Source organism: Rhizophagus irregularis, chromosome 23 (genome assembly GCF_026210795.1).
Source record: "Rhizophagus irregularis chromosome 23, complete sequence".
Taxonomy (NCBI): domain Eukaryota; kingdom Fungi; phylum Glomeromycota; class Glomeromycetes; order Glomerales; family Glomeraceae; genus Rhizophagus; species Rhizophagus irregularis.
In genome coordinates this window covers 546,508-564,799 of record NC_089451.1, presented here as the reverse complement: position 1 = coordinate 564,799, position 18,292 = coordinate 546,508, and the positions used below count along the sequence as shown (strand labels likewise).

The window sequence follows — 18,292 nt, the reverse complement described above, 5'->3', positions numbered from 1 at the left end:
GATTGTCAGCTTTTGTTTTAATGGCTGATTCAAATTCTTGGATTGATGATGCATCTTGATCTTTAAAATCCATTTCTTCCTTATAATTGGAGATGGAGTTATCCATTATATTATCTTCGGCTTCCGTCATAATTACGTCTTGGTTAATCAGCCACAGTTCGTTCCAAATATTATCCACTTCTTCACTATTTTTCGATAAAAGCGGAGATGGAAAGACGTATGACGAGGGCATATCTATATTATTCTGCACTGTTGAAATGTCTATTAATATTTCTGGTTGATTGTTAAAGTCGAGTGCAGGAATGGCAATGATGTCCTCCATATCAGATGCGTGAGTATTCTGATTTCTGTTTTTTCCATAATTCGTTGGTATCTTCGACGAAACTTTGCCATTGTGTTTTTCAAAGTCCAATTCCTCCTTATCATTGTATTGTTGTTGAACAAAAGTTTCGTCTGTTGAATTAAGAGGTTGAAGTTCCTTATTTTTGATTTCCATTTCTTTTTATTCAGTGGTACAATTTCTGTTGTTTCTTTATTGTTATCACGTGACTGATAGGGCGTAGTATCGGGATGTCTAGAATCTTTAGAGTTGCCGACATTGGAACCCGTAATTTTGTCTGTGATATCATCGGTTAAATGTTGTGTACCATTTTGGTATGGGATATTATTAGAAGTTGATACAAGATTCCTAGATCCAGTCGGTAGATTGTCATTGTTTTGTTGTTATGCTGAAAAACGCGCGAAAATATTATTTTGTTCTTCTTGCACCAAAAATATTTGTACTATTCTTATCCACAATGCTACCACGATTTTAATATTTCCAAGCCTTTCCGCGAGCAAATATTCATCGTGTAGGATAAGTGGACCAGCTAGTTTTGCTAAAATTTTGTATTTTTCATCGTCTATAAAGCTATCATTAATAAACGAAAAACCTTTAAAAATAAAAGACAATTTTGTAAAATCCATAATGTTAGTATCGTTAAAGCTGAAACATATAAACTATTAGTAGTTAGTAGCAACAATAACGTTGATATTTTATGAATAAAATAAAGTTTTTCCAACTCTTTGAGTTATACCCTGCGGTATTTTTCTGCCATGAAATATTGGTTTTAATAATTCCGGAAAGAGTTCATCTATCCCGTAACGTTTGATTAACAAAATTAATAAATTGACCATAAATTATATATGTCGAAATTTAGCCGATTTTTAATAATTTCCAAAATTTAGCCAAAATGTGTGACAGATCAGCCGATTTGTCACATGACCGAAAGTTTTGATTTCGACCAGTGTTAATTTTTTTTATCTCTTTTTTATAAATTTTTTACCTAACTTTTATTTTATTACTTTTTTTTATTTTCTTGTTTTTAGTTTCAGGTTTTATGTTGTAGTTACAGTGAGTTTTTGGTGCACTTAAAGATGTAGACTGGAAGGAAAAAATCCTTTCTAAAAAAAAACACCTTTAAGATGGTCTTACTCCTTTAATTTGGAGTTCTAACTGACAGTTATTCCATTGTGAATTAACAGGTGATTTAGTACTTAATAAATTAGATTAGTTGTTTGATTTATATATATATATATAATAAATTGTATATTTTCTTATCTAATAAAATATTCAAATGTGCTGCAGTTAAAAAAAAAAAATAACAAATGAATAAATTTTAGTAAAACAGTTTGGTTAATTTTAGCCAGATTTTATTTGTAATTTGGCCAAAATTTCCTTTCCAAAATTTGACTGAAATGGACTGTTTAACTAGTAAAAGTTGTTCCAAATATTAACACAAAATTCCAAGCTGAATTCTAGACAAATAGCAGCAAACTGCAGCCAAAAAATTGGCTAAAATTTGACCATTATTAGACCACAAATCAGCCTAAAATCACTGAACTTTAGCCTGATTTGAACTATTTTGACCAGTGCAAAAACTGATTTATATATATATATCTGGAATTTTAATAATATAATTATTTAATTTTATTTTTAACAATTATTACCAATAAAGTTTACTTCTAAAATATATTATACAGTATATTTTCTTTTATTTAAAAGAATATTGAAAATAAAGTAATAAAAAAAATTTAAAATAACATTATTGTTATTCTAACTGATAATGATTCTTAACTGTATAATTAATAAATTCTGAATATTGATTATGATTGTATATTAAACATTGGCTGTACATCTCCAATAAGATTTGGTTTAGGTTGATCTTGATATTCCCAATGTAAATCACCAACATCATAATTTCCTATAAATTCCCATCCATCTTGTTTTACATGATATACTAAGTTTATTAAGTAAAAAAGATCTGTGTAAGATATACTTAAACATAAATTGATGCTATTTAAATATAACATACCATTAATGGAACCACCAGATGCAGAATCTCTATGGGCGGCATGGTAAATTGAACGTCGTCCAAGTTCAATAGCTTCTTGAACAGATAAATCATAATCAAATCCACTATCTACAACTCCATAAGCAAATGGAGATCCAGAACCAACTGAGAATAAATCTCCTTTCAAACGTGTCCCATCTGAATCTATATAGAAAATACTTGGTCCCTACAAAACCACAATGAAGACTATTTATTATTATACATAATATTGTATAAGACTTCTTAAACTTACAGTTTTGTCCCAACCGGCGACCATAGTTCCCTAAATGAAATTAATAATTAATTGAATCTATTATGATACATTCCATTCATATTTTTTACGTACCATTGAAAGTCCCATTCCTTTATATGCATAAACCATGTTTGCCAATAACTTTGAAGCTGCTGCTACGGAAATTCGTTCTTTATTTCTCAATTCATATAATCTTATATAATTAAAGAAATATAAGAATATTTTAGAAAACAAAAATGAAATTACTTAATTCCTCCTAAATATTACCTAAAATATTGAATTATGTTTAAACTAAGGTTAATTATCATATAAATCTGGAAAGAAATTTATTTGAATTTACCTGCAACGTCTTCCGAGCTCTCTCTGCCAGAATATACAATCAGCAGCACCACCGGCCATTGTTCCTAAAAGATAGGGGTTGATTTCGATAACCTTCTTGACAGTTTGTGTAGCTAAATTATTTTAAATAAATGTAATTTAAAAAGAAATTCATTGTTGATGGTAGTAAAAAATTAATGTACTTGCCAATGAAACTTCCAGCAGAAGCACGTGAATCAACAGCAACTATGATGCCCCCTTGGAATTTAAACGAAAGTGTCGTGGTACCATGTTCAAGTTTAATTTGATATTCAGCGGTTGAATTTTCATCTGTATGAGCTTTCAAAAACTCAGTGGGCTAAATTAACAAATATTACTTAGAATTTTGTTTACAATTGAGAAAATAGTTTTGCTAATTCACGTACATTAGGACATGACGGAACATCAAACGTTGGTAAAGAAAATCCTTTTGCAGCATCAAATCCGACAAAGTCATCGAATATGCTTTGATATTCCCGTATCGACGTCGATTTCTTGAAGTTATTGACAAAAGAATCCATATTGAATTAAAATTAAGAACTTAGTAATGCTTTTTTTTTTTCTGATAAGCAAATGACGAATTTGGTGACGCATAAAAACGGAAATGTTACACAGTACACAGCCGCAAACCACCTTTTCTAGCAACTGATTAATTATGCAAGTTTTTTATCCAGATTACAGTGATTCTTGAAAAAAATGCTTATAAAGGTTTTATCGCGTTACATTTTCAATAAGTGCGTTCTTTTTTCTCCGAGAAATTTTCCACCTTCCGCTCAATCTTCATACTATTCTGTTTTTACCTTTGTATTACCTCGTAATATATCGCGTCAGAATTTTTCTATACCAAAACCAAATTTTTGGACCAGGAAATATTTTTCTTCAGCACGTCCAAGTACTTCTAAAAATTCTATCACAGCTGACGGTGTTCACAAAAAAGCTGAAGAATTCAGACTCTTAAATGACTCATTTCTTTCTAATTACAAAAATATCGCGCCTTCCTTTGGATTTAATGGTCTTGGAGAAATTGTATATAGACGAACCTATTCGAGGGTAAAAGCTGACGGCAAAAAAGAACAATGGTATTCTATTACTTTTTTTTCATTTTGATTATAAATGAAGGAATTTATTTATATAATTATATTTATCTTGATTTAGGTGGGAAACGGTAGAACGTGTAGTTAAAGGTACATTTAATATGCAAAAACGCTGGATCGAACAAAATGGTCTAGCATGGGATCCAATTAAGGTTCAATGTTTTTTAGCTTCAGCTAGTAACAGACGATAAGGTACCTTTTAATTAATAAACAATCTGTACTGGAATTTTTTTAGGCTCAAGAATTGGCTCAATCCATGTATGATAAGATCTTTAATATGAAATTTTTACCACCTGGAAGAGGTTAAATCTCTGAATAACAAACCGACTATTACCATTCAATAATAACATGTATTAATTATGGACTATATTTAGGCCTTTGGGCAATGGGTAGTCCTCTTACTGAAGAACGTGATATTTATGCCTCTCTAAATAATTGTGCATTCGTAAGTACTGAAAATATGCGGGATGGTCGATCTTCCATCAGCGCGCCATTTAAATTTTTAATGGATGCTTCCATGTTGGGGTAATTTTTTTTATATATAATCAATATGTATATTTAGATTTTAGAAAGATATCCGTACTTATCTTTTTTTCTACATGAAATGTAGTGTTGGTGTTGGGTTTGATACTAAAGGCGCTGGATCTAAATTAATCAGGGGTCCAAGCACCTTACGGTCGTCAACTGTATATGTTATTGAAGACTCAAGAGAAGGTAAACATTACGCTTATTAAAAAACATGTCGTATGATTAATTTTTATATATTTAACCGATTCATATCTTTAAGGTTGGGTAGAGTCCGTCGGGGAGTTGATCGACTCTTATTTTGATGAAAATGTTGGTCCATACGAATTTGATTATAGTCAAATTCGTCCTCCTAACTTACCTATCAAGGTTTTATATAATTAAATATGCTCTAAAACTCGCATCTTTTTCAGATAATATTTTGACCGGGTCGAATTTTATTTAGGGATTTGGTGGCGTATCATCAGGGCCACAACCTCTCAAGCAACTTCATAAACATATCTCTCAGACGTTGAGCAAGAACATTGGAGCACCATTAAGTGTTACCACTATTGTAGACTTAATGAATTTAATAGGAAAATGTGTTGTTAGCGGGAATGTTAGTAAAATATATTGGTCCCAATTTGAAAATAATAAATATTATACTTAATGTTTTGTTTCTTGTAGATTCGAAGAGCAGCAGAAATAGCATTCGGAGACCCACAGGATAATGAATACATAAATTTGAAAAACTATGAAATCAATCCACATCGACGTGAGTATGGCTGGACGTCGAATAATTCTGTGAGTGTTTATTTCTTAAATGCGATTCTCATAATTTAGATTGAAAATTAAATAAATTAAATATGAATCCTATAAAATTTTAGGTTTTTTCCCCCTTAGGTCTGGATTATACAAAAATATGTGAACGGATAAAAAAAAATGGGGAACCAGGCTTTGCTTGGTTGGATAATGCTCAAAAGTATAGTAGAATGTGCGATCCACCTGTAACGTATTAAATCATCCAGTGTATTATTTTTTGTGGATTTATGTTTATTTTATTTTAATTAATGTTTGTAGGATCATAAAGACACACGTGCTCAAGGTGGAAATCCATGTTTAGAGCAGACCCTTGAATCATATGAATTATGCTGTTTAGTAGAAATATTTCCGTTAAATCATACATCATTAGAAGATTTTTTAGATACATTACGAAGCGCATTCTTGTATGCGAAAACCGTAACCCTCGGAAAGACACATTGGCCTCAGAGCAATGCTGTCATGTTAAGAAACCGTCGAATCGGATGTGGATTAAGTGGCATTGCACAATTTATCAGTCATCAAGGTTGTATATTACTTATTTAACTATTCTTAGAAATTGCTGCTAAAATATTTTTACTTTATAGGATTGTCAAAATTGAAACTTTGGTGTGAAGAGGGTTACAAACATATTCAGAATGTTGATAAAGAGTGAGAACTAGCTATCTGTACCAATGTAAAATTTTATGAAAAATATTATTAACAGCATGGAATTTTAGGTTATCTGAGTGGTTTTGTATACCTAAATCTATCAAAACCACTACAATTAAACCAAGCGGTTCTGTTTCATTATTAGCCGGAGGTAATTTTTTATGATACTTGTGACATTATATAGCAATTTGGTTTCGATATCGAACTTTTTTTTTTTTCAAGCGACGCCCGGAATGCATTACCCTGAGTCAAGATATTGTATTCGGCGTGTTCGTCTTTCAAAGTCTTCGGAATTAATACAACCACTCAAAAAATTTGGGTTTAAAATTGAACCGGATGTAGTTGAACCAAATTCTTTGGTAGTCGAAATACCTATTGATTATGGAGAAGGTGTAAGAAGTTTAAAAGAAATATCCATGTGGGAACAATTAAGCTTGGCAGCGTTCTTGCAAAAATATTGGTCTGATAATCAAGTTAGCTGTACGGTAACGTTCGAACCTGAGACAGAGGGTCCCATGCTTAAATATGCGCTCGAATATTTCCAATATCAGTTAAAAGGTATTTAAAATTATTAATGTTATTTATTTTCTTCATTGTGGCTGATCCAATTTTTTTTAAGGTGTTTCATTTCTTCCACGTATGTTTTCGGGTGGTTATGCCCAAATGCCGATAGAAGCCATTAATACTGAACGATATGAGAGTATAATATCGACTCTTCTAACAAAACCAACTCCGCATTCTGGTTCAAATGGGAAAATTTTGAAAGTCGATTTTCATGATATCCCGTCAGAAGATAAGTCCGATCCGGATATAGAGCGGTATTGCGATTCAAATATCTGTGTTCTTGACCCAGTTTAATGAATAAGAATATTGTATTTTAAATTTCAATTTCAATTTAAGATATATTACAAGATTTATTACAATGTAATTTTTGATACATTTTTCTCTACGAATTAATATTTTTTTTTTTCAATCGATATAAAATTCTTCTCTGAGCCAAAAATTTTAGCTTCCAATAACGTGGCCCTTTGCCCTTAGTATATATCCTATCCCGACTTTTCGGATCTAATCCACATCTTTTTATATCTTCATACAAATATTTAAGTTCATCTTTGCGTTTAGCTCTTTCAATCAGTTTTTCAAAATGGTAATATACGAATCTATCTATTTTCAGATTCATCTTTTTCATCATTTCATATAATTTTTTACCATCCTCAAATCTCTTCGTCATAACAAAACTTTGAATCAATGCGGTAAAAGGTATATGATTAAGTGACACGTTGTCTCTGACCATCTGCTGAAAGATTTTAATTGCCTTTTGAGTCTTCTTTGCTTTTACCAAAGATGTAATAAAAGCTGAATAAACATACACATTAGGTTTGTGGCCTTTTGCTAAAAGTTCTTTAAAAATTTTAACAGCTAATGAATGTCTCGAAGAAACTGTTGCGAGGGAAATTATTGTCGTATAGATATATAAATTTGGTTCTACACCAACTGAAATCATTTGGTTGTACAACCTTAATGCATTATTTATGTCTCCTGATAAAGTTTGATGGCGAATTATGGGATTCAAAGCTACGTTGGTTATTGGGAACTTTCTTTTCATTTCATTAAGAAATCTAGATGCTTTCAAGAAATTATTTCTTTTACACATGGCATCTATTAAAAGTTCATAAGTATAGTGATTTGGTTCCACTCTTTGTGCTAACATCTGCAAATATATATTTTCGATTTTTGATGTATCAGTTGAATTGTCTCGACTATGGGCATATATGAGATGATTATAAGTTTCAGTATTTGGCATTATTCCAGAAGCATTCATCTTTTCAAATATTTTTCCTGCATTTGCAGAATTAGAATTAATTGCTTGCATATAGATTCGAGAAACAAACAAATAAATATCATGTTTTAAATTTTTTTCAGCAATTTGTTCGTAAATTTTGTGAGCACTATGAGTATTTCTGCATCGAAGATAAGCAAAAATCAATGTCGTATATAATTTTCTATCTGGTTTAATACCAAGTTCAAGCAGTTTCCTGAAAATTTTTTCGATCTTATCTATCTCACCTTTCTTGCTGTATCCGGAAATTAAAGATGTAAACAAAATTATATCTGGTATATCCAAATATTCTTCAAATTCCTCTAATAATTCTTCTGCCGTTTCTAATTTCCCTTGCTTACATAACTCGGGAATCAATGTACTATATAGTCCTCTTCTAGGTATTTGTCCAAATAAAATTACTCGCCTGAGAATGTATAAAGCCTCACTTACATCTCCTCGTTCACAATATAATTTAATTAAAATACGATATGCATCAACTCTCCCATAAAAAGCACTTTTTTCAACTAATGCATCAAGAATTTTAGACAATGAATTATTATCATTGCTTAGATCCACCATTTTATACAATGTCATCTTATATACATCAGATGGTATCCGGTTCTTTAAATTATAAGAATGAAAATCTTTCATGATTCGAATGAGCCATTCAAATGTTTTTTTGTTCGGATTATAGTAGATAATCTGGAGAAACATTCTCATATGATGGCTTTTGATGAAACACAAAAGTCCATTTTTTACAACATCAGTATATATTTCATATACTTTTAAAGAATCATTTTTATACTTGTGCAAATTTTGAGTAATAATGTTATAATGGAGTGAATCTTTCCTCAGCTTTTTTTTCACCTTTTCATTAAACTGTCCAAGTTTTACATCTTTAAGAATTTTTTCTTTTGAAAAGAATTCCCCTGATATTTTTGAATTGTCATCTGAAATCTTTGCACTATCTAGCTCATCTCTCTTGTCCAAATTCATAAAATTAGCGTAATCATTTGTCGAATTTGAATTTAATAAAGTGAGTTGTGAAAATTGCCTTTGAAAATTTATAAAATTCAGTAAGGCAACATCATGTTTTCTACTGTAATGATCAATTTGATGAAAAACGCGAGTGACACATTTATTTGAAGTGTATGTGTCTAACGTTTTTGTACAAAAACTACTGTATTGACGAGTTTTAAATGTAAAAACAGTAATGCTATTTTCATGAATTTGTTTTATGGTTCTTACATTTGAAGTGAATAGTCTATACAAACAAAACAACAAACTTTTATTATAAAGCGAAGAATGAAAATGAATACCAGTAATCAAAGTTCTGTGAAAAGAATAGCGGATTTCCCGTAGAGGCATATAATGTATTTTATTTCTTCCAATATCTAATGATCCGTATCAGTATAAGACACGGGTTGAGATAGTCTACTTTTTATATCGTGAATTTGAACGTTGCTAATTTTTTAAATGAGACGAGCGATACAACATTGATTATCAAAAAAAAAAAAGATCAAATCTGCGGGATTTATAAAAAAACTGTGTAACTTATATAGTATCATGTAGAATGTAGATCATGTAATTCCAACACATTAAATAAACCATTATTTTGACCCAAATAGGCGAGATTAACAGCTAATGCGGGAGAGATCATTTATAATAAAAGCATCAAAGTCAGAAACAAATAACATCATTTATTTTTTATGGATAAATATTTTGTGATTATGATAATTAGATAATTACGAAATAAATACACTAAAGATCTAATTTATTACTACAATACTAATTATACAATTAAAGATATAACAAAAAAAAAGTGAGATGAATCACAATACTCTGTTTGTATCATAATTTTTCCTATATTCAATCTTGTCCACTTTAACATCACCATCAACTAATTGGTATACATAAGTTACTACAACTACTCCTTGAATATCCATAAGAACGAATGATGGTTTAATATCTCTGTGTAATAAAAAGTAATTTCCAAATTATTAATTCATTTTGAAATTTATTAACATTTGAAAGTAATATAAAACTCACTCTGAACACTCACTCTGAACTAAACCCAGAATAAGCACCTGTTGCACTACCTGGGTTAACAAAAAATTTGCCTTCATATTCGATTGCCTCAAATCTGTGTGTATGGCCTGTTAATAAAATATCAACATCCATTTGACGCGCTACAATCGATAATGATTCAGCATCTCCGACGGGAATCACTTGATGTCCGTGTAAAACGCCAATGCGAAGAGGACCATGAGTTATAATTTTTGAAAGTGGCCAACTTGGGAACTTTAGATTCAACAAAAGAATTATAATTGTGGCCTGCCAATATTTCGCACATACTACTATCGCGATATAAAAACGTTATACAAACCTCATCGTAATCTCCTTTCACGACATGTACATCAGCAGCAACAGTCCGTAAGTAATCAAAAGTTTCTTTATCACATACGTTACCTGTACATATAATTTGTTGTATTTTACCTGGAACCTTTATTAGTTATGTTAAATAAATTAAATATTTTAAACCCTATATTTTATATATCTATATAATCTTTCATAGTAAATTTTCTCACCAAAAGTTTTTTAAACTTTAGAGGTAGATCGTGTACACGATATGGAATGTGAAAGTCGCCTATTACCAAAACTAACTGAAATTTAAATAAAAATAATTCAATGGTACAATCCTAAGCTAACTAGTTTATAGCGAATAAAGTATTACTCTTATAGGCATATATAAACTTACCACCATTTCAGAAAACGTAATTTTCAGTAAATGGTACAAGAATTTTAAAAACTTGCGAGTGTTACACTTTCACGATACATCTATCGACACACGTGATTTAATAATTTGTCGTGCGACCGTTCAAAAATTTACAAATGAGTGCTAATTCTGCGCCATAATTATCAAATCTCGGCGAAAATCACTGATAATAACAACATTCTTTCATTGTTTCATTGCTCATTCATTCTTAAACATGCAACGCGCAAAGTCCCATACTCCAGCTCGAACCCCATCTGACAATGTTAGCCAACGTGTTGGAAATATTAATAGTCAAAGCAACAACTCGAATACTGTCACAAATACTAGTAATAACGTTTCTATTGTAGATAATCGAGAGTCACAGCAACAAAAAGGCTTGGAATGGACGCTTGGACTTTCAATCAGAGTAAAAACTCTAAATGATGACGAGTATGAAGGACAGATTTATGCTTACGATCCGAAGACCAACTGCGTTGTTCTTCATATCCTTTTTGGATCTCTTGTCACTGAATTAGTTTTAAATTCCGTATTTTATCCTTAATTTTTTTATCCTTTTTTTTTTTATTGAAAACAAACCCCATCTGCGTCTACAACTCCTAATTCAAGCGGTTCCCAGAAATATGATTTTCGAATTTTAAAAATTAGTTTTCTTAAAGAAGTGGCTCAAATTCCAAATCGCAAATCTTCAATCGATATTAATTCTAATTTTGCAACTGTTACGAACTCAACTGCAAACAGCTCAGCAAATGGTCAAAACACAAATAATGGTATTTTTTCTACATTCGTTCCATCAGTAGGATACGTACCGATGGAAAGGATTCAAGCGAGAGAAATACAAGCTGTAAGAGAAACACAAGCTGCGCTAGCGAGAATTGGAGTTGGAGTAACGCAGAAAGCACAGGATATTTTTGATGCATTGAGCAAGACGTAAGTAAAGAAGAATTAGGTTGTTTATTTAATTTTAGTATATTTATTTATTTATTTTCCCTTTGATGCAATTTGTTCATTTTTGACATCCGATAATCAGGCTTTGAATTTATATGTATTTTCGAGTTAACGACTGATTCAATTACCTCTAATTCTAAAAATCATTGTAATTTATAGATTACCTTGTAGATGGGCTAAAGATTCGATTGTCGTTTTGGATGAGGTGATGATTAACCCTCCATACGATATTGATGATTGTAAAGCAAGTCAAAGTGCTTCTGGCTCGCTGGCGCAGGTTAGAAAAGTGGTATGTTTGTTATTTTAATTATATTATTATCAGTCGTTTGAAAAATCTATATTTTATCATTAATATGATACATTCCTAGCTGGAAGGAGAAAGGAAGAGATTAGAAAGCGGACGAAAATAATATTCAAAATTGTATAACCAATGACATAATAAGTAGTAATATATCCAGAATCAATCATATTTAATAGTTAGTTATATAATGTTCTTATTATATGTTGCTTGCTTTATCGTTCTTCATCTCTTATTTTATTACTCCAAAAAGGAGACCATATTTTTGAGTTTATCGTTCACAACGGTTTTATTTTACAAGTTGGGAATGGATAACATTTTATTTTAGTGGAGGGCATTTTGGCATTTTTAGGTATTTTCTGCACGGCGCATGAGTTCCTAATTTTAATATCACCCGAATTTATCACATGATATGTACGAATGACTCATAATTCGTAGAGATCATCTCACCTGATTGTAACCTGATAGAATACAATAAAAAAAACACGATAAATCATAATGCATTTACAATTACTTAAAAATGAAATAAAATTGTATCCATTAACGATAGGTAATAAAACTCTGGATCAAAGTAATAATTTTTTAAACGAGTTTCATTAAACAAAAAAAAATGCAGCATATAAAAACAAATACAGCATTTGTAGCATTGGCACGTCAGAATGCACGTAATTTACTAGGAGCAAAAACAAGTACTGTATTTGGACATCATGGAGGTTTATCAAATCGAGGAAAATTTCATGGAGCTAGCTCAAGTAGGCAAAATTCACAATATAGCAACGCTTCAAACTCAAATTCTAGTTTGATTGGCGATAATCATAATAGGAGGCAAAATGGCATTACAAGCGGGATAAATCCATTAAGAACTGAAAGAGGGGGAACATCGCCGAATTTTATTAGACATAATAATTTTTCAACAAACTATCGGGGTAATAAAAGATTTAATAGTACAGCAACTGTAGCTTCAACGTCATCAGCAATAAATAATTTTAATGTTGCTGGCATTGGAGGTGAAAATGAATCTGATATATGGCAAAAAAATGACATGTTATCTATAATTGAATTCAATAACTACATGAAATATTTGAACCGTAAAGGATCTCTTACAGATACCGAACGTCAATTTCGTATCTTCAAGCGATCAGGGGTAATACCAAATACACTCACCTACAACTTGTTATTTGATACTATAGCAAAGGCTAAAACAAGTAACTTAAATGGTGAAAAGATGATAAATTATTATAATGATATGCTTGAAAATAATGTGATACCAAACCTGGACACTTACAGTATTGTCATAAAAGGATTGTGCAAGATTGAGAATGATCTTACAAATGTAATTGTTCGTCAGGAAAATCGAATTAAGAGAGAGAGTAGTTCAGCTGATGAAACTGCAATTCAAAAATCCATGAAACAGAAAGAGAAATGTACAGACTTTGCTTTTGATTTATTTACAAAAACAAAATGTTTACCAAATGTTTATTACGATGTAGATATCTGTGATATATTATTACGAACTCTTGCAAACTTTGGGAGGATAGAAGATGGATTGTCAGTTTTTGAATATATGGAGACACACGATATCGTTTCAACCTCTACATTCGGTTATTTAATATCAATGTATAGTCATGGTGGTGATATGCAAAGCGTGTTGGAATGTTTTGATGAATTTCAGCAGGTTAAACAAAATTTACATTATCAACGTGAACCGTTAAATGTATATAATCACTTGATTTCTGCATATATGCGTTTCAATGACATACCTAGTGCAGTTGAAGTCTTGCAGAAAATTATTCCCGAAGCAGGTCTTGTAGCTGATGAATGGTCATATTTTTATTTCATTAGAGATTTATGCGAACATGGAGAGATGAATTTAGCATATGAATGGTTTACAAAATGCAAGACTGATGAATCGTTACCTGATCCCATTTTATTCACATATGAAATTTTGTTGTTAAATTATTCAAACAAGGGAGATTATGAAAAAGCCACAGAAATATATCAAGAAATGAAAGAAAAAGGCCTATCTCCTAAATATACAGAGAGAGCGAGTTATTGTTATTTAACTCTTAAAAAGGATCCCAATAGAATTTTGGAACTTTTGGACGATATGGTAGAAATAGGATTTTCTACTGATGCTAATTTAACAAATAAGATTCTTGAACATTTTGATCAAATTGGACAAATCGACAAAAAATGTCTGGCTCTATTCAAGATTATGATTGCTTCAGATAATTTTTACAATAACAATAATATATGGCGACCAACAAATCCTAAATCGCAACCAGATTATAGTGAGAATTACATTTCATTGCTAAGAGATCCACGTCTTTCACTCAAAGATACTATTAATGCCAAATATAATTTATGGACATTAAAAAGGAAACAAATTGAATCTGTTGAACTGGATAAATATGATGCACTAAAGAAAGAGGGAAGGTTGATTCCGCAATTAAAAGAACTTGAATCCGTCCAAATACATGATCTATTTGAAACTTCAATTTCCAATTATCATCATAAAGATAAGAATTCAGATATACTTAGTTCTAGAATTTTTGAGATAGCGAATGATATTTTACAAAGTGGAAATACAATACCTTACAGTACATTGTCGAGAGTGAGTTATGAATTAAAAGAATTATCAGATAAAGATAGTTTTGAAAAATGGAATAAGTTGCTTTCTACTATATCTTCTGACAATGAAATTTGTTCTCCCGCTTCTGATAGGGAACCTACAATTAAAGAATTTAATCGATCAGCCGAATTGGCAAACCTTTGCAGATCAAATCGCTTTGATGCGGATTATCTTATGATAGAATTTTATAAAATGCTTGATGAAGGTCTGTTACCCACTCCTGAACTTGTTAGTCAAGCTATAAGGAATTTAGGAAAGATAAAGGAGCTTGATAAAGCAAAGGAAATTTACAATCATGCTTTGGATTTTCATCAAAAATGGAAATCTCCTATCAGAGAAAATACATTGCATTATGCTCGTAATAGTATGCTTGTTGCATATTCGGTTAATCATAATTTGGAATGCGCAAATCAAATGTATCAAGAAATTGTTGATTCAGGTCGTTATCCAGATGCTAATGCAATTGCTGATTATATGATATGTGAAGGTGAAAGGGATACGGATGAAGCTTCAACAGCTTTTAAATTTTATAATGAAATAAAGAAACGTAATATAAGAGCTACAACATATTTTTACAACGTTTTAATTAGTAAACTTGGAAAAGCACGTAAATATGATGCTGTATGGGAAATATTTGAAGAGATGAAACGATTAAAAATTCAACGTAATGTAGTTACTTATGGAGCTTTGATTGCAGCATGTGTTCGTGTGAAATCAGAAGAAAAAGCTCTTTCGGTTTTTAAAGAAATGGAAAGTTCAGAAAGGTACCAACCACGTATTGGACCATTCAACACGATGATGCAATTTTACACTTGGGACTTACGCAATAGGGAAAAGGCACTTCAATTTTTCGAAGAAATTAGAAAACATAAATTGAGTCCATCAGAACACACATACAAATTGTTAATAGATGTTTATGCTACAATTGAACCTTATGATATGCAGTTAGCATTGAGTGTATTTGATTTAATGAAACAAAATGGAATGGAGCCGCAACCTACACATTACGCTTCCTTAATTTACGGTTACGGAGTTTGTCAGAGAAATATACCAAATGCTTTACAAACATTTACTTCGATGCAAGAGTTTCATAATGTTCGACCGGATGAAAATACGTATCAAGCATTATTTGATGCACTAATTGTTAATAATCGTATCTCCGAAGCTGAAGAATATTATGATGTAATGATAACGCAGAAGGATGTAAAATCAACCCCCTATATTGAAAATTTATTTATTAAAGGTTATGGTCAGTTAGGCAAGTGGGAAAGAGCAGAAATTGTGTTTAATAATATGATAGATCTTAATGATACATCTAATAGTAATCGTGTACCAAGAGAACCCAGTACTTATGAGGAAATGGTGAAAGCTTATGTTATTAGTGGACAAATCGAAAAGGCTAGAGAAGTTGCAAGTATATTAGAGCATAAAGATTTTCCAGAGATTGTAAAAAATAATATTGCTAATTTATTACATTAATAAAGTTTTCACAAATTTACTAATAACATATGAATCATTAACTGAACTAGGTGTTTCAAATACAAATCACAGATCTTATAACAAAAATTTACAGTAAATGTATTTTTACAAATCTGCTTGTGTTTTTTTAATTTATTAGCAAATTTTTTTTTTCTTGTTTTTAAAAAAGAAGTTCTAGCCAATATTACATAACAATTTACATTTTTTATTCTGTATAGCTATATAAAATAATACTAATGTGCCAAGTTTAAGTCCATTCATTTTTATACAAATTAAATCTAATACAAATTCATATAAATTGATTTTCTGTTTTTGCCAATATCCAGATACTGTAATAATGATAATATTACTGATGATAATTATAGTGAATAATTAATAGTAATAATTGATATTATATAGTATTAAAATAAATTGAAATAAAATAATAAACAGATTTATTAAATTAAAATAATTAAATAAATTATAAATATAAAATATTAAATTATCAACTAAATTATATTTATAATTTTGAACTTTCAGCAATAGTTTTGGCATTGTAAATTTCAGCAAATTTATTTTTAATTGCCTAAACTTTTAGCAATAAAAAAGTTTTACCCTTAGTCTAAATTACTTAATTTTAGTAAGTAACTTTACTTTTAATACTTGAAAAAACACTTTAGCTAAATTTTCATTAGAATAAAGGTTTTTTAAATAATAAAATTCAAGTGTAATTTTTTAAACTTCCAATTTTTACTGATCCAATAAGCCATAATTCTAAGAAATAGAATCTGGTTTTTTGACATTCATGTATTAAGAGTAAATGAAATTTACCTAGGTATATTTTGCAATTTCTCTAATATAGAGTACTAGTTAAATAATAAAGTATCAGATAATAATTGTCCAAATTTCAAAAAATGCAAATTCCATATTTTCCTGAAAAATGGTGGAAAATTGTAGAAAATGCTGCATTATGCTATATATGGTCAAATCAAAACTTACCTTTATAAATTTAATTAAAGGAATAATTCCTTATAAATTAGTAGCGTACACATCATTAATTTTTGAAAATTGAAATATACAAAAAAAATTTTAGTTTTGTTAAGAAATTTTATTTTTAAAAAAAGTTGGGGCTTTTGAATTGATAGATGTTCGAAACAAAATGAAAAAGAATATATAGATTCTAATAGAAAAGTTAATATTCTTAACCTTCTTAATGGTTTAGAAAGTTTACAATCAAATATCTATTTTAGAATGAATATGCAAGTAGAGTTCTGAATGGGTTAGGTCAGGTCAGGTTAATTGATAAACCTGACCTGAAATTTTTTTTCAGGTCAGGTCAAGTCAGGTTATATCAGATTATCTGTTTGACCTGACTTGAACTGAAACCTGAAAATTTTCAGGATTTATATTAAAAATATCAAAAAAAAATGGGGCAAAACATTTTTTTTGAAATATTGCGATTTAGTTTTTTATATTAAAATCGTATAAAAAGTATTACAACTAACTTTTTAAATATAAAATCAATATAAAAAAGTGAATTCCAATTCACTTTTTATATAACATTTTTCTTTTGATTTTTAGATGAAGATTCACATATATTTATTTATACTTAGTTGCATTAAAAATAACATGATAAACCTGTTACAATAGTGCAACTTGTCAAAAAAATATTAATTGATTTAAAATTGATATAAAAAAGTGAATTCTGATATCGCAATTCACTTTTTATATATAAAATTGATATAAAAAACAGTTACCAATTGGTCATATAATCAATTGATTATATTTTAATTTACTAGGACCCCTAAAAATACATATGGAAGTCATAAATGATCGGTAAGATTTTGGCCTAAAATAAGCAACTTTTCAGGGCCGGAATTATGATAATACTGGCTAGTATCAAAACGGACAATAAAATTTAGGCCAGCACTATCTAAAAAAGGCAAGATTTTCATGAAAATTTAGGTTGTTTTTAAGCAAACTCAAATGTGACCTTTTTATGTATTTTTCGGGATCCTAATTTACTGTATATAATTTAATAGAAAAGTTTTAAGTTAACACAATTAATCACATGAAATAATATTGGATGTTTAGTTAAAGAAAATAGGGTTTTATTAAAATAATGTAAAACTTTAAATATAATAAAAATATAAATAATTTCTTATTCATAAAATTAACTAATCTTAACTATTTTTATTAATTTTAATTAAGTAAAAATTCTAATACTATTTATATATACTGTATAGCATTGCATATATGAAGTCTTTGCAATAGAAAAGTACGAAACTCAAAAAAAATTTTAATTTTACTT

At 29.8% G+C, this 18,292-nt stretch overlaps 6 protein-coding genes across 7 annotated transcripts; 3 read left to right on the top strand and 3 right to left on the bottom strand.

Moving 5' to 3' along the window:
• Positions 1-1,937: 1,937 nt before the first annotated feature.
• Positions 1,938-3,533, bottom strand: OCT59_015105 (uncharacterized protein). The gene is made up of 7 exons (XM_025321929.2): positions 3,369-3,533; positions 3,151-3,301; positions 2,966-3,077; positions 2,719-2,818; positions 2,626-2,655; positions 2,355-2,559; positions 1,938-2,279 (listed from the first exon to the last, which is right to left on the bottom strand). Exons 1-7 carry the CDS (start codon positions 3,501-3,503, stop codon positions 2,146-2,148), a joined length of 867 nt encoding a protein of 288 aa, XP_025167625.1. The 5' UTR covers positions 3,504-3,533; the 3' UTR covers positions 1,938-2,145.
• Positions 3,534-3,678: 145 nt separating this feature from the next.
• On the top strand, positions 3,679-6,908 carry OCT59_015104 (uncharacterized protein; the record flags this gene model as incomplete). Its single annotated transcript, XM_025328205.1, has 14 exons — positions 3,679-4,061; positions 4,138-4,228; positions 4,312-4,378; positions 4,451-4,601; positions 4,687-4,790; positions 4,864-4,970; positions 5,047-5,199; positions 5,268-5,384; positions 5,468-5,587; positions 5,661-5,925; positions 5,987-6,050; positions 6,119-6,201; positions 6,273-6,608; positions 6,670-6,908. 14 exons carry the CDS (start codon positions 3,679-3,681, stop codon positions 6,906-6,908), a joined length of 2,280 nt encoding a protein of 759 aa, XP_025167624.1.
• Positions 6,909-6,929: 21 nt separating this feature from the next.
• OCT59_015103 (uncharacterized protein) lies at positions 6,930-9,240 on the bottom strand (the record flags this gene model as incomplete). Its single annotated transcript, XM_066139774.1, has 1 exon — positions 6,930-9,240. The coding sequence occupies one exon, from the start codon at positions 9,238-9,240 to the stop codon at positions 6,997-6,999; it is 2,244 nt and encodes a 747-aa protein (XP_066002617.1). The 3' UTR covers positions 6,930-6,996.
• Positions 9,241-9,532: 292 nt separating this feature from the next.
• Positions 9,533-10,636, bottom strand: OCT59_015102 (the record flags this gene model as incomplete). Of its 2 annotated transcripts, none has more annotated exons than XM_066139773.1 (5): positions 9,533-9,843; positions 9,922-10,173; positions 10,259-10,375; positions 10,461-10,535; positions 10,631-10,636. In XM_066139773.1, the coding sequence occupies 4 exons, from the start codon at positions 10,634-10,636 to the stop codon at positions 9,931-9,933; spliced, it is 441 nt and encodes a 146-aa protein (XP_066002616.1). In that variant the 3' UTR covers positions 9,533-9,843; positions 9,922-9,930. The 2 variants fall into 2 exon arrangements, with proteins under 2 accessions (XP_066002616.1, XP_025167621.1); XM_025321927.2 differs by having other exon boundaries at positions 9,935-10,173.
• A 20-nt stretch (positions 10,637-10,656) lies between these two features.
• On the top strand, positions 10,657-12,409 carry OCT59_015101 (uncharacterized protein). Its single transcript, XM_066139771.1, has 4 exons — positions 10,657-11,130; positions 11,221-11,575; positions 11,753-11,882; positions 11,962-12,409. The coding sequence occupies exons 1-4, from the start codon at positions 10,863-10,865 to the stop codon at positions 12,001-12,003; spliced, it is 795 nt and encodes a 264-aa protein (XP_066002615.1). The 5' UTR covers positions 10,657-10,862; the 3' UTR covers positions 12,004-12,409.
• A 5-nt stretch (positions 12,410-12,414) lies between these two features.
• Positions 12,415-16,031, top strand: OCT59_015100 (uncharacterized protein). The gene has a single exon (XM_025321925.2). The coding sequence runs from the start codon at positions 12,502-12,504 to the stop codon at positions 16,000-16,002; it is 3,501 nt and encodes a 1,166-aa protein (XP_025167619.2). The 5' UTR covers positions 12,415-12,501; the 3' UTR covers positions 16,003-16,031.
• The last annotated feature ends 2,261 nt before the right edge of the window (positions 16,032-18,292 follow it).

Excerpts from the sequence above, each read along its gene's own strand:
- OCT59_015105 (XM_025321929.2), bottom strand. The coding sequence starts at position 3,503 with ATGGATTCTTTTGTCAATAACTTCAAGAAATCGACGTCGATACGGGAA. Across the intron at positions 3,302-3,368 it reads ATGTTCCGTCATGTCCTAAT|CCCACTGAGTTTTTGAAAGC; the intron begins GTACGTGAATTA and ends TTGTTAATTTAG. Across the intron at positions 3,078-3,150 it reads TTCTGCTGGAAGTTTCATTG|CTACACAAACTGTCAAGAAG; the intron begins GCAAGTACATTA and ends AAAATAATTTAG.
- OCT59_015101 (XM_066139771.1), top strand. The coding sequence starts at position 10,863 with ATGCAACGCGCAAAGTCCCATACTCCAGCTCGAACCCCATCTGACAAT. Across the intron at positions 11,576-11,752 it reads TTTGATGCATTGAGCAAGAC|ATTACCTTGTAGATGGGCTA; the intron begins GTAAGTAAAGAA and ends TGTAATTTATAG. Across the intron at positions 11,883-11,961 it reads TGGCGCAGGTTAGAAAAGTG|CTGGAAGGAGAAAGGAAGAG; the intron begins GTATGTTTGTTA and ends ATACATTCCTAG.
- OCT59_015100 (XM_025321925.2), top strand. The coding sequence starts at position 12,502 with ATGCAGCATATAAAAACAAATACAGCATTTGTAGCATTGGCACGTCAG.